This window comes from Mercenaria mercenaria, chromosome 13 (genome assembly GCF_021730395.1).
Source record: "Mercenaria mercenaria strain notata chromosome 13, MADL_Memer_1, whole genome shotgun sequence".
NCBI lineage: Eukaryota > Metazoa > Mollusca > Bivalvia > Venerida > Veneridae > Mercenaria > Mercenaria mercenaria.
In genome coordinates, this window is record NC_069373.1 from 71841097 (window position 1) to 71855211 (window position 14115).

The 14115-nt window shown below is 36.3% G+C and overlaps 1 protein-coding gene across 1 annotated transcript in view; it reads right to left on the reverse strand.

The window, feature by feature from the left end:
* Positions 1–13228, reverse strand: part of LOC123529217 (E3 ubiquitin-protein ligase Mdm2-like) — a 59646-nt gene extending 46418 nt beyond the window's left edge. The window contains exons 1-4 of the mRNA XM_053522223.1: positions 13115–13228; positions 10378–10452; positions 7939–8072; positions 224–699 (exon numbers count right to left, since the gene is read on the reverse strand). Of these exons, the coding sequence (XP_053378198.1) occupies positions 224–699; positions 7939–8072; positions 10378–10452; positions 13115–13195 (766 nt within the window). The 5' untranslated portion in view covers positions 13196–13228. The remainder of the gene's footprint in view (positions 1–223; positions 700–7938; positions 8073–10377; positions 10453–13114) is intronic.
* Positions 13229–14115: the final 887 nt, after the last annotated feature.

Sequence of the window (14115 nt, forward strand, 5' to 3'; positions counted from 1 at the left end):
AAAATTTCATGAAGATAAGTTGAAAAAAACAGCCTCTATCGCATACACAAGTTAAATAATGACAGACAACAGACAAGACAGACAGACGACAGACGCCGGACATCGAGCGATCACAAAAACTGACCTGAGCATTGCTCAGATGAGCTAAAAATCAACATCAAAATTCTTGCTGGCTGGTCAATTGGGGAGACTTACATTTATGCTAGAAGAAAAATATACTCACTCTTTCTTTTCCTTCTTGAAGGGCTGACAGAACTCTCATCTGTTGATTCCTTATTCTGATCTTCCAGTTCAATTATTTGATCATGTGACATTTCACCAGTATTACCCTGGCTATGAATATGTCTTTTTGCATGTAACAGCAGACATTCATCTGCTTTTTTGGCATTTTTATCAGTTGTACCATTAACTGGATTTTTACAAGTTGCATTTTCAGCGCTGTCAACTTCATCACCGCTTGAGCTGGACAAAGAGGACTCTCTACTTTTGGTACGAGGTAGATTTAATTGTCTGCTTTGTGAATTTTGTGAGGATGTACTTGTAATGACAGATGATGAGGTTTGAGGAGTTGCTTGGCAATCAAGGTTAGAGCTCGAGGTAGGTACAGTACTTGAGTTGATACATGGTTTGGACACCAGATGGACCTTTCTCTGTAAATGTGTATCTGGCAGCTGTATGCAGTTTTCTGCTAGCAGGTTCCTGAAACAATGCAGAAAGAGAGCTTATTTCAATTGGACATAAACAAATACATTGTATATTTCACTTGCACACTATTTTATAACTTTAGAGAGGTTAATTTTATCACAAATACTAAATACTAGAATGGTGTGAGTGGCATGGAACATGTAGACAATTCCAAAATGACAGAAATGCAGAGAGCACAGGCATTTCCTCCCAAAATGGCTCTATTTTATTTCAACAATCATTTTGATTTCTCTAGTTATTCTGGTGGCCATCATCAAGCACTACCTTTAACCATTCCCACAAAGGCTGAATGTGTGCATTATAACATTCATACAGCAGTATACATGTACTAGGTATAATAACAGCACATGAATTCTGCAGTTAGGTCAGTTCTCAGTTGAATTTGAGCCTTTCAAGGAAATTGTCAATACTTCTATGTACTTACTGTAAAAGCAGAAATTTTCGCGAGGGTTTAATTTTCGCTAAATTTGTGAGGCCCTACATCTTGCGAAAATTAATCCTCACGTAAATATTCTCCATTAGTATATACAGTACAATCGCGATCCTACGAAAAGCCAAGGGACCGGCTGTTGTTTTCGTAATATCGCATTTTCGTTCGAGCGTAGCATAGGAGCACTTTAATGTCGACAAGTCATATTCCGTGATATCTTAACTTTTGTATCGGAGTACCTCAGGTCCAATTTTATATGTACATCTGGGTTTACTGTAAATCTTATTCGAATCTGAACTCAGATGGTATCTAGAATGTAAAACGGGTTGTTTTTTTTTTCTTCACTTTTTATTCACTGTACATAAAACATTTACTGGGTACATTGTTGGACGAGAAAAAAAAATCGAAATTGCATATTCCGATACCCTCAGCTACCCTTTACTGAATTGTTTGGTATAATAAAACGACAATAATACAGACGATCAGGAACTAAATATTTCTTTTATTTTTTTTTATGCAGTGACTGTTTGAGACGTATAGATATCAAAGCAAGTGCGGCTGGTATGCCATCCGATCTGATAGTTTTATGAGAAAAAAATTAAACAATAACTTGTGTCACAGTGTACAGCGTATGTGTTTCGAATTTAATTACTAAGTTTTCACACTTTATTTACTGTTTACACTCAGCTAAATAATACTGACACTTTCCACTCTTAAAACGGTTTAACGCCGTATGGAAGGTGTGAAAACTTAGACGATACAGGTATTCGTAAAATCGCAACTAAAACAAGTTGAAAACAGGCTTTAAGGGCATAACAATACATTGGTAGAAGCGCATTTTCGTACAGTTGCATTTTCGTAAAACTGCGACTTTGTTACATAGAAATAAGAAGGAAAGCAGCCGGGACCACAACATCTTTTCGTAATATACAGGTATTTCCTTAAAATTGCGATTCGTAGTATTGGGAATGCACTGTAATTCTATTTCAAGCAGGATACCAATTTTACAATTTTGCGAATATTTAACATCGCGAACATAGTCAAAATTTCAAATTTGTGAAATTTTTACCCTGCGAAAATATGTGCTTTTAAAGGTGGATAATCAGATTTTGGCCATGTAACGGATTTGTTCGAAACTTTAGCATCTGATCATTTACACTCATTTATGTTCACTTAACACTTAATACAAATTAGATTTTCACTGGAGGTATTTTTAAAATTTCATTTTCCTATCCTGGTTGCCCAACCAAGATAGAGTTATTTTATCATAAGTATAAATTTGATAAACATACTTTGCCTACGGAAATGTATAAATATTAGACATATTGTAATATATTTGTAAAATATTTGCATTAAAAATTATGTGTTTAGATGGAACTCATTAGAAACGCAAGTTTGAAAAATTATTATTACCTCCCTTTGCCTACCAAGATAGATTGGAAATAAATGAATTCAGAAGCTACACACAGCTTTAAAACTTGCATTTTGGTTCAGAGTTTTCAATAGTTGATATGTCTACCAAATGCAAATGTAAAACTAGACATTGTATCGAAATAAAAAGAAATACCCAGCTTTTTATATACTTTCATATTAAAGGGGAGTAATTACAAAATTTTATGAAAATAATAAAATATACATTTCAAATAGGAATCTAACTCAATATAATCAGTCTTTTTGTTCCTTAAATAATTCTCTACCAGAATATACAAAAAGTAAAAAATGTCATTAAATGTTGTTTAAATGTGATTGACCACCTTTAAAGTATATATTATTTGAAGACCTAGTGACCTGAAAGACTCAGCTTTGCAAAAAAAAGTACATGGAATAAACCAACAGCTTTAAAGCCTTTGTTTCTGGTGTATAATGGCTATCTATTATGCAAGTACAGTCGACATCGTACTTGCGACCACCTCTATTAAGCGATTTTTGTATTAAACAACCAGTCAAAATCCCTCCCGAACGTTTTCAGTATATATATTCATTCCATTAAACGACCTTTTTATTAAACGACTAGCGACCACATTAATGTAGTCCCAACAGGTAAAATATTCGATAAAAGTATCTATTAAGCGACCGGGTAGCAAAATTCTACCAGGCATTTCTTCATCTGTGTTATTAGCGAGTACGTTTTGCACGTGACTGAATGCAATTAACCTTTCTATCAGTCAAACTAACAAACAATCAAGCTATAATTTTCACAGTGTGTGGACTTGAAAAAAGTGTTCACGATGTTAAAACAGATTTTAAAACCATACATGTATGTTCATAATAAATACAGTTACATTAACAGTTACAAATAACTTTCCTTTTCATCTGACTGAAATTCATTTAAAGACCATTCCATTAAGAGACCACTTCTTAGCAGTCCCTTGGGTGGTCTCTTAATACAATGTCGACTGTACCTAGAAAATTGTAACAACCTCACAGGATCACTAAGTGAAATACAAATGAATTCAGACTCATTGTCTTCAAGTTAAAACACCTTATGCTCAGGGATTGAACTGGTCATTATCCACTAACCCTGTCTTGTACTCTACATACAGTGCTTACTGGCTGGCTTATCATAATTAAATAGTGTTCCAAGAATTTTTTACAATTGAACACTAATATTTTTTTTCAATTCACAATTAACTCAATTCATGAAATTAAATCCCAAACAATTAATATTCTTTACCTTAATTTCAAAGTCTGTAATCAAGATGTTCTTTAAAAAAAAATAGCGATTGGTAAGAAATTTTGGCTTGTCTGAATGAGCCTGTCATTTACCCCTGGACAGTTTAGCACATTTGATGACTTTCAAACTTAAGGTTTTACACGTCTATTGTGGAAAAGACAACTGACGCTATAGCAAGAAATGGAGGCACCAGGGCAGAGCCAGTATGTTCTTTTTAGCCAGCTGAAAGGCTTTCCAATATTGAAGAATTCTAAATCATCTGCAGGGATTCAAACCAATAGGGACTAAGGTAAAAAAAAATGTGGTTCAGGTAACATTGCTAAAACAAGAGGACCATGATGGTCCTGAATCGCTCACCTAACCCCACATGACCCAGTGTTGAACTGAGTATGACGTCGTTTTTTCTATTATTTGACAAAGTGACCTAGTTTTTGAGCATATGTGACCTAGATATCATCAAGATAAAAAATTCTGACCAATTTTCATGAAGATCCATTGAAAAATATGACCTCTAGAGAGGTCACAAGGTTTTTCTATTATTTGACCTAAAGACCTAGTTTTTGAAGGCACGTGACCCACTTTTAAACCTGACCTAGATATCATCAAGGTGAACAATCTCACCAGTTTTCATGAAGATCTCAAGAAAAATATGGCCTCTAGAGAGGTCACAAGGTTTTTATATTTTTCAGCCTACTGACCTAGTTTTTGACCGCACATGACCCAGTTACGAACTTGACCTAGATATCATCAAGCTGAACATTCTCATTAATTTTCATGAAGATCCATTGAGAAATATGGCCTCTAGAAAGGTCACAAGGTTTTTCTATTTTTAGACCTACTGACCTAGTTTTTGACCGCACGTGACCCAGTTTCGAATTTGATCTAGATATCATCAAGGTGAACATTCTGACCAATTTTCATGAAGATTTCTTGAAAAATATGGCCTCTAAAGAGGTCACAAGGTTTTTCTATTTTTAGATCTACTGACCTAGTTATTGACTGCACATGACCCAGTTTGGAACCTGACCTAGATATCATCAAGATAACATTCTGACCAATTTTCATAAAGATCCCGTGAAAAATATGGCCTCTAGAGAGGTCACAAATTTTTTTCTGTTTTCAGACCTACTGACCTAGTTTTTGACCCCACATGACCCAGTTTCAAACTTGATCTAGAGATCATCAAGGTGAACATTCTGACCAATTTCTATGAAGATCCATTGAGAAATATGGCCTCTAGAGAGGTCACAAGGTTTTTCTATTTTTAGACCTACTGACCTAGTTTTTGACCCCACGTGACCCAGTTTCGAACTTGACCTAGATATCATCAAGGTAAACATTCTGACCAATATTCATTAAGATCTCTTGAAAAATATGGCCTCTAGAGAGGTCACAAGGTTTTTCTATTTTTAGATCTACTGACCTAGTTTTTCATCCCACGTGACCCAGTTTCGAACTTGGCCTAGATATCATCAAGATGAACATTCTGACTAATTTTCATGAAGATCCATTGAGAAATATGGCCTCTAGAGAAGTCACAAGGTTTTTCTATTTTTAGACCTACTGACCTAGTTTTTGACCCCACGTGACCCAGTTTCGAACTTGACCTAGATATCATCAAGGTGAACATTCTGACCAATATTCATGAAGATCTCTTGAAAAAAATAGCCTCTAGAGAGGTCACAAGGTTTTTCTATTTTTAGATCTACTGACCTAGTTTTTCACCCCACGTGACCCAGTTTCGAACTTGACCTAGACATCATCAAGATGAACATTCTGACCAATTTTCATGAAGATCCATTGAGAAATATGGCCTCTAGAGAGGTCACAAGGTTTTTCTATTTTTAGACCTACTGACCTAGTTTTTGACCCCACGTGACCCAGTTTCGAACTTGACCTAGATATCATCAAGATGAACATTCTGACCAACTTTCATAAAGATCCCATGAAAAATGTGACCTCTAGAGTGGTCACAAGCAAAAGTTTACGGACGGACGACGGACGACGGACGCCACGCGATCACAAAAGCTCACCTTGTCACTTTGTGACAGGTGAGCTAAAAAATAGGGTTGGTAGGTAGGAAATTTTTTTTTATTTTATTTTTATTATTTTTTTTTTTTTTTTTTATTTTTTTTTTAAAAAGCCATGTAACTTATGTGTGGTTCAACTAACATTTCGAGGGCTTAGAGCGAAACTGGTCTATCTGCTTCTATTTCTATATACAGATAGACCAGTTTCGTTCTAAGCCCTCGATTTGTCAAAAATTGGGTAGGTAGGTAGGTTTTTTTAAGCAATTCTGAAAGGGGACTATTCAAGAAACATTCCTTTGAAGTTTGATCAAATTGGTCAAGTGGTTAAGAGTAGTCCAAATAATAGGACATTTCGGGACAGCATGATAACTCTTGACTGTCGCTGACTCTGTCACAGGGATGACAACTATAAAATATCAGATCATGAAACAAGAGATCACAGAGTGATCTTGGCCCCACAATTGAGCCATTTTTGAACGTTCCAAATTTCAGGACTAGCTCAAGGTCAAAATCAATTTGTCTTATTTCTACAGAAGAAATATTCTGTAAGAAACAATCATTATATCTGCAGGTAAAAGTATAATCCCCCACGAAAAAAAAAACAAGAGGGTCATGACGGCTCTGGATCGCTCACCTGAGTAATATGAGCTATAAAAAAAAAAATGTTTCAAATGTCAAACTGATGATCAAATATTAAGACAGTAGGTCACATTCATGGTCAAATAAATTCAGTTTTACGATTTGTGTGCAAAACTGTGTAGTTAATCAAATTTCAAGGCTGTATCTTAAACAAGAGGGCCATGATCGCTCACCTGAGTAGAGTTGCTTGCTTGAACAAATTTCTTAGCTAAAGCTTTAAGATCTAGGCCTTCTAGTTTATTTCTAGCAAATTTATGAAGATTTCCCTATGCACAATCAAGTAACCCTGGGGCTGGGTCAATTTGACCCTAGGGGGTCAAGATTGAACAAATTTTGTAGAGGTCCACTAGGCAATGCTACATGTCAAATATCTAAGCTCTAGGCCTTCTGGGGTTTTTTTTTAGAAAATTTTGAAGATTTTTCTATGTACAATCAAGTAACCCCATGGGGCGGAGCCAATTTGAACCCGGGGGTCATGATTTAAACAAATTTGTAGAAGTCTACTAGGCAATGCTACATGTCAAATATCTAAGCTCTAGGCTTTCTGGTTTATTTTTAGAAAATTTTTGAAGATTTTCATATGTAAAATCAAGTGACCCCTAGGGCGGGGTCAATTTTGACCCCGGGGGTCATGATTTCAACAACTTTAGTAGAGGTCCACTAGGCAATGCTACATGTCAAATATCTAAGCTCTAGGGCTTCCGGTTTTTGAGAAGAAGATTTTTTAAGATTTTCCTATGTAAAATCAAGTGACCCCGGCAGCGGAGCCAATTTTGACCCCGATAGTCATGATTTGAACAAACTTGGTAGAGGTCCACTAGGGAATGCTTCACACCATATATCTAAGCTCTAGGGCTTCTGGTTTTTGAGAAGAAGATTTTTTAAGATTTTCCTATGTAAAATCAAGTGACCCCCTGTGAACTTTGGAGAAATTCTGCCCAGTCGTTTTCAAGAAGATTTTTTTAGAAAATGTTGACGGACACATGACACACGACTGACATTGTGCGATCCCAAAAGCTCACCATGAGCCTTTGGCTCAGGTGAGCTAAAAAAAACAAAAAGAATTGCCTACCTACCTACCTATCCAACATTAAAAAGTTGGGTCAGGAGACAGCAAACAAAGACTTTTTTAAATGTGGCCTTAGTGCATGTCAGATCATGACAGTGAAGTCATAATCCATTCCCACTAGTGAGTACTGAGATACCAACTTACATATAAAACTTTAACCAAATCGGGACGCAAACGCAGACGCCAATGCAAGGGCGAGTCCAATAGCTCTACTATTCTATGAATAGTCCAGCTAAAAAGAAATTAAATGAAATTAATGTCTAAAATGTAAAACTTTAATTCTGCCTAAACTATGTTCCATTCACTTAAAAATCCCATGCTTAAACTTGAGCTACTCCTATTTTCTTCCAATACTGATTTGTGACATTATGATATATACCCCGCAACTTACAAGACATCATTGATTGTAAATTGTGGGACACCAAACACCTCTCCAAGCAGGTCACCTTCACAGTGCACAATACTAGGATTTTCAAAATCAAACATCTGTTTAGAGATTATGTATACTTTCAAGTATCTGAGGATCTGAAATGAAATATATATATGCAACATTTACATATTTAACAAGAGATCACAAAGTGATCTTGGCACCCAGTATTGAGTCATTTTTTAATGTTCCAATTTTCAAGACTAGATCAAGGTCAAAATCAAGGTTAAAGTTCATTTTGGTACACAAAACTGCATATGTGGTCCATGCAAGTGGTCCAACTTGAGAAATGTGAAAGCAGGTCACCAAATCAATTTCAAGGTCAAAGTTCATTTCTGTACATAAGATCATGCATTAGCTTCAAATCTGAAGACTGTAGCTTGAGAAATGTGAAAACAGGAACAAGGTAAAACTCAAGGTCTAAATTTGAAGCCTGTAGCTTGAGAAATGTGGAAGTAGGTCCCTAGGTCAAAGTTCATTTCAATACACAAAACTATATGCATGTGTTCCAATCTGAAGGCTGTAGCTTAAGAATTGTGAAAGTAGGTCATAATACGTATGTCAAAATCAAGGTCAAATTTCATTTCGGGACACAAAACTACGCGTGTGGTCCAAATTTGAAGCCTGTACCTTCAAAATCGTGAAAGTAGGTCGCTAGGTTAATTTAAGGTCAAAGTTCACTTCGGCCAATAATACTAAACACATGGTCAAAATTTGAAGGCTGTAGCTTGAGAAATGTGAAAGTAGGTCATTGAGTCAAAATCATGGTCAAATTTCATTTAGGAACACAAAACTACGCATGAGGTCCAAATTAAATGTGAAAGTAGGTCACTAGATCAATGTCAAAGTTTATTTTGGAACACAAACCTTTGCATCTGGTCCAAATTTGAAGGCTGTAGTAAGAAATGTGGAAGTAGGTCACTAGGTCAAGATCAAGGTCAACTCATGTTAAGGTTTATCTAGCCACTCAAAACTATACATAGGGTCCAAATTTGAATGTTGTAAGTTATGACAAGAAGATTTTTAATGTTTTTCCCTATATACAAGTCTATATATTAAACCATGTGGCGCCTGGAGCCCCGCCATATTTGACCCTAGGGAAATAATTTAGACAATCTTGGTAGATGACTGCTAGATGATGCTTCATACCTAATATCAAAGTCCTAGGCCCTGTGGTTTTGGACAAGAAGATTTTCAAAGTTTTTCCCTATATATAAATAAAATCTATGTAAATTATGGAAATAAACAAAGGGCCATAACTCACTAAAAAATTTATGAACCAGTCTGATTTTCAGAGGGACAAAACTAGGGTACCAATACATTATTCTGACAAAGTTTGGTCAAAGTCCCCCAGTAGTTTCTGAGGAAATGCAATAAAAGAGAAATTGTTACTGGATGGAATGACAATGGATGCAGAGTGATTTGAATAGCCCACCCTCTGATGATGATGGGCTAAAGAAATAGATATGCAAAATATCCAGTAATGTTTAAAATCAGGAGTGTGGAAATCCCAATATTTTTCACTTGTCCACAGACAAATGAGACTTATAAATCTACTTGTCTGCAGTGAAAACTTACTTGCCTGAATTTTCAACATTTAGGCATGCAAATAATTCTTTATTTTGGACGACAATCTACAGGTACAGGTAATAACAGAAGCAAACGTGATGAAGTGTAATTCTTGAAGCAATGTTCAGCGTTTCTAAATAATTCTTTCCTTTAAACAAGAAAATTTTTGCTTGTACATGGACAAACAGAATGCAAAAATGCACTTGTCTGCCATCAAAAAGTCCAAAGTCGGACATAGGAATTCCACACCCCTGAAAATGAAATAGATACGCAAATTTGATGTATGTTCTATAATAACAGACATGTAGAAGTTATGCATAAAATGAAACAGATATGTAAATGGAACAGATATGCAAAATTAAGATATAAGACAAAATATGTTTATTATAGTCTCACTCTGCATGAATACAAATATAATACTAACACATTTACATATAAAATATTCATGCAAACCTTTCTTAAAAGAAATATGAGAGACTAAGAGAACAGATATCGATTACAGAATTAAACTTTAAAATAGTTTCATATTAATATTTTATCAGTAAAACTTTTAAAAGGATTTTTATACAATTCACAGTAAAATCTCCATCTACTAAAAGTACTAAAAGAACAATATGTAGATATTTCACATTATATACACACACAATGTCATGCATTTAGCCTTTGGAAACAGACTGTATCAGTGTATGCCTAAAACATAATATCTTCTTGAATTTATCTAGCATCTTATCACAAAATACAAGTTATCATCATCCAGTAAGTATACCATGCTTAAATTCTTAAAGAAATAAATGAATAACTGAATTTTGTTTGACCCTTGACTTGTATACTTACTTCTTTCCTTGTGAAGACTTCATGTGTAGCTCCAGCCTGTTTCAACAGTTCCAAGAATGCTGCTTTCGGCCGTACCTGAAATTATTTGATTAAGTTCAAATAAACCAAATGTTAGTCTATTTGGCCATGTACTCAATGCACACTTTTTTCTGGTAAACGTAAGTTCAAGCCTCCAACTCTTCATCAGACAACTTCTTTATTCCTAAACTGTGTAAACAAAAGTACTGTAACACAGATAAATTGAGACTTTAAGTCAAACATTGTTTTTGACTTACTAAAGAAAACTTTTCTATTTGGATTGTAAATAAAATAGCACATAGCAAAACCAGTTAATTTTGAGAGCATGAATCTTCACGGTTTTGTCAAAAATTGCTAATATGCGAATTTTAATTTGTGTCAGGTTTTAAAGATACAAAACTTTGGACTTTTGCTTGTTTACTAGAATTAAATTGAGCACTGGTGCAACCAACAAATATTATATTTGTCAGATAAGTCTCCCATAAATTTCAACTGTAAGTGCATAAAAGACTCAGATTATGTATTATTAATCTTTACTCTGCTAAATTTCTACAAGAGGGCCATGATGGCCCTATATCGCTCACCTGAGTAGAGTTGCTTGCTTGAACAAATTTCTTAGCTAAAGCTTTAAGATCTAGGCCTTCTGGTTTATTTTTAGCAAATTTATGAAGATTTCCCTATGCACAACCAACAAACCCTGGGGCTGGGTCAATTTGACTCTGGGGGGTCAAGATTTGAACAAATTTTGTAGAGGTCCACTAGGCAATGCTACATGTCAAATATCTAAGCTCTAGGCCTTCTGGGTTTTTTTTTTTTAGAAAATTTTGAAGATTTTTTTATGTACAATCAAGTAACCCCCATGGGGCGGAGCCAATTTGACCCCGGGGGTATGATTTGAACAAATTTTGTAGAAGTCTACTAGGCAATGCTACATGTCAAATATCTAAGATCTTGGCCTTCTGGTTTATTTTTAGAAAATTTTTGAAGATTTTCATATGTAAAATCAAGTGACCCCTGGGGCGGGGTCAATTTTGATCCCGGGGGTCATGATTTGAACAAATGTTGTAGAGGTCCACTAGGCCATGCTACATGTGAAATATCTAAGCTCTAGGCCTTCTGGTTTATTTTTAGAAAATTTTTGAAGATTTTCATATGTAAAATCAAGTGACCCCTGGGGCGGGGTCAATTTTGATCCCCGGGTCATGATTTGAATAATTTTAGTAGAGGTCCACTAGGCAATGCTACATGTCAAATATCTAAGCTCTAGGGCTTCCGGTTTTTGAGAAGAAGATTTTTTAAAGATTTTCCTATGTAAAATCAAGTGACCCCGGCGGCGGGGCCAATTTTGACCCCGAGGGTCATGATTTAAACAAATTTTGTAGAGGTCCACTAGGCAATGCTACATGCGAAATATCTGAGCTCTAGGCCTTCTGGTTTATTTTTATAAATCTTTTGAAGATTTTCATATGTAAAATCAAGTGACCCCTGGGGCGGGGTCAATCTTGACCCCGGGGTCATGATTTGAACAACTTTAGTACAGGTCCACTAGGCAATGCTACATGTCAAATATCTAAGCTCCAGGGCTTATGCTTTTTGAGAAGTTTTTTTAAGATTTTTCTATGTACAATCAAGTAACCCCTGGGGTGGGGTCAATTTTGACCCCGGGGTCATGATTTGAACAAACTTGGTAGAGGTCCACTAGGCAATGCTTCACACCATATATCTAAGCTCTAGGGCTTCTGGTTTTTGAGAAGAAGATTTTTTAAGATTTTCCTAAGTAAAATCAAGTGACCCCTGGGGCGGGGTCAATTTTGACCCCGAGGGTCATGATTTAAACAAATTTTGTAGAGGTCCACTAGGCAATGCTAGATGTCAAATATCTAAGCTCTAGACCTTCTGGTTTATTTTTAGAAATTTTTTGAAGATTTTCATATGTAAAATCAAGTGATCCCGGGGGCGGGGTCAATTTTGACCCAGAGGTCATGATTTGAACAAATTAAGTAGAGGTCCACTAGGCAATGCTACATGTCAAACATCTAAGCTCTAGGGCTTCTGCTTTTTGAGAAGATTTTTTAAGATTTTGCTATGTAAAATCAATTGACCCCTGGGGCGGGGTAAATTTTTACCCCGGGGTCATGATTTGAAAAACTTGGTAGAGGTCCACTAGGCAATGCTTCACACCAAATATCTAAGCTCTAGGGCTTCTGGTTTTTGAGAAGAAGATTTTTAAAGTTTTTCCTTTCAGTTGCCATGGCAACCAGAGTTCTCCATGGAATTCAATTCTTTGAACAATTTTGAAAGGGGGCCACCCAAGGATCATTCCTGTGAAGTTTGGTGTAATTCTGCCCAGTGGTTTTCAAGAAGAGGATTTTTTTTACAAATTGTTGACGCACGACAGACGACGGACATCAAGCGGTCACAATAGCTCACCTTGGCACTTCGTGACAGGTGAGGTAAAAATGGACTGGTCTTTCATTCACTTTGGGCAGTACCATTTATCATTTGAAGGGGTATTCACTGAAAATTTACTGACTGAATAGTGGACAGTGCAGACCAAGATGAACCTGCACATCCCTTGGTCTGTACCGATCGCAAAGGCAAAATCACTTGCCACCAGCTGGCTCAAGGTTAAACTAGCACATGCAAAAAACAAACACAAAAATAGTGACTTCAACAATTACTTCACTGATGAGTAAATAATATTACAAAATATGATTACCATAGGAACTGCAATAGTGTACTCTTCCTCAATAAGGCAGTGAGTGGAACCTTTTTCTTTACTTTCACCTTGACCCTCCATTTGTACTGCAGTTATATAAACGTGAACTTTTCTGTATCTGAAACACAAATAATGTGAAACTAGAAAATGCTTTTGTAAAAAAGCGCATGTCTCCCCCAATGCAAAGTCCTATAGGCAAGAAGTCAATAGGGGTCAGGAGTGAAAGTCAAAGAGACACTGATGGTTGGCTGCAATAGGGATCATCTACTTGGCATGTCCAGTCATCCCGCTAAATTTCAACACTCTTGGCCTAGTGGTTCTCAAGTCACTGTTCAGGCTCCTGTGACCTTGCCCTTGGATCAAGTGACCTCAAAATAAATAGGGGTCATCTACTCTGCATGTCCAATCATCCTATTAAGTTTCAACATTGTAGGTCAAGTGGTTCTCAAGTTATTTCCAAAAAATGATTTTACATGAACAGGCCACTGTGACCTTGACCTTTAATAGACTGACCCCAAAATCAATAGGGGTCATCTACCCTGCATGTTCAATCATCCTATGAAGTTTCAACATTCTTGTCAAGTGGTTCTCAAGTTATTGATCGGAACTGGTTATCAATGTTCAGGCCTCTGTGACCTTGACCTTTAACGGAGTGATCCCAAAAACAATAGGGGCCATTTACTCTGCATGAACAATCATCCTATGAAGTTTCAACATTCTGGGTCGAGAGGTTCTCAAGTTATTGATTGGAAATGGTTTTCCATGTTCAGGCCCCTGTGGCCTTGACCTTTAACAGAGTGACCCTAAAATCGTTAGGGGTCATCTACTCCGCATGACCAATCATCCTATGAAGTTTCATCATTCTGGGTCAAGTGGTTCTCAAGTTACTGACCGGAAATGGTTTTCAATGTTCAGGCCCCTGTGACCTTGACCTTTCACAGAGTGACCCCAAAATCAATAGGGGTCATCTACTCTGCATGACCAATCATCCTATTAAGTTT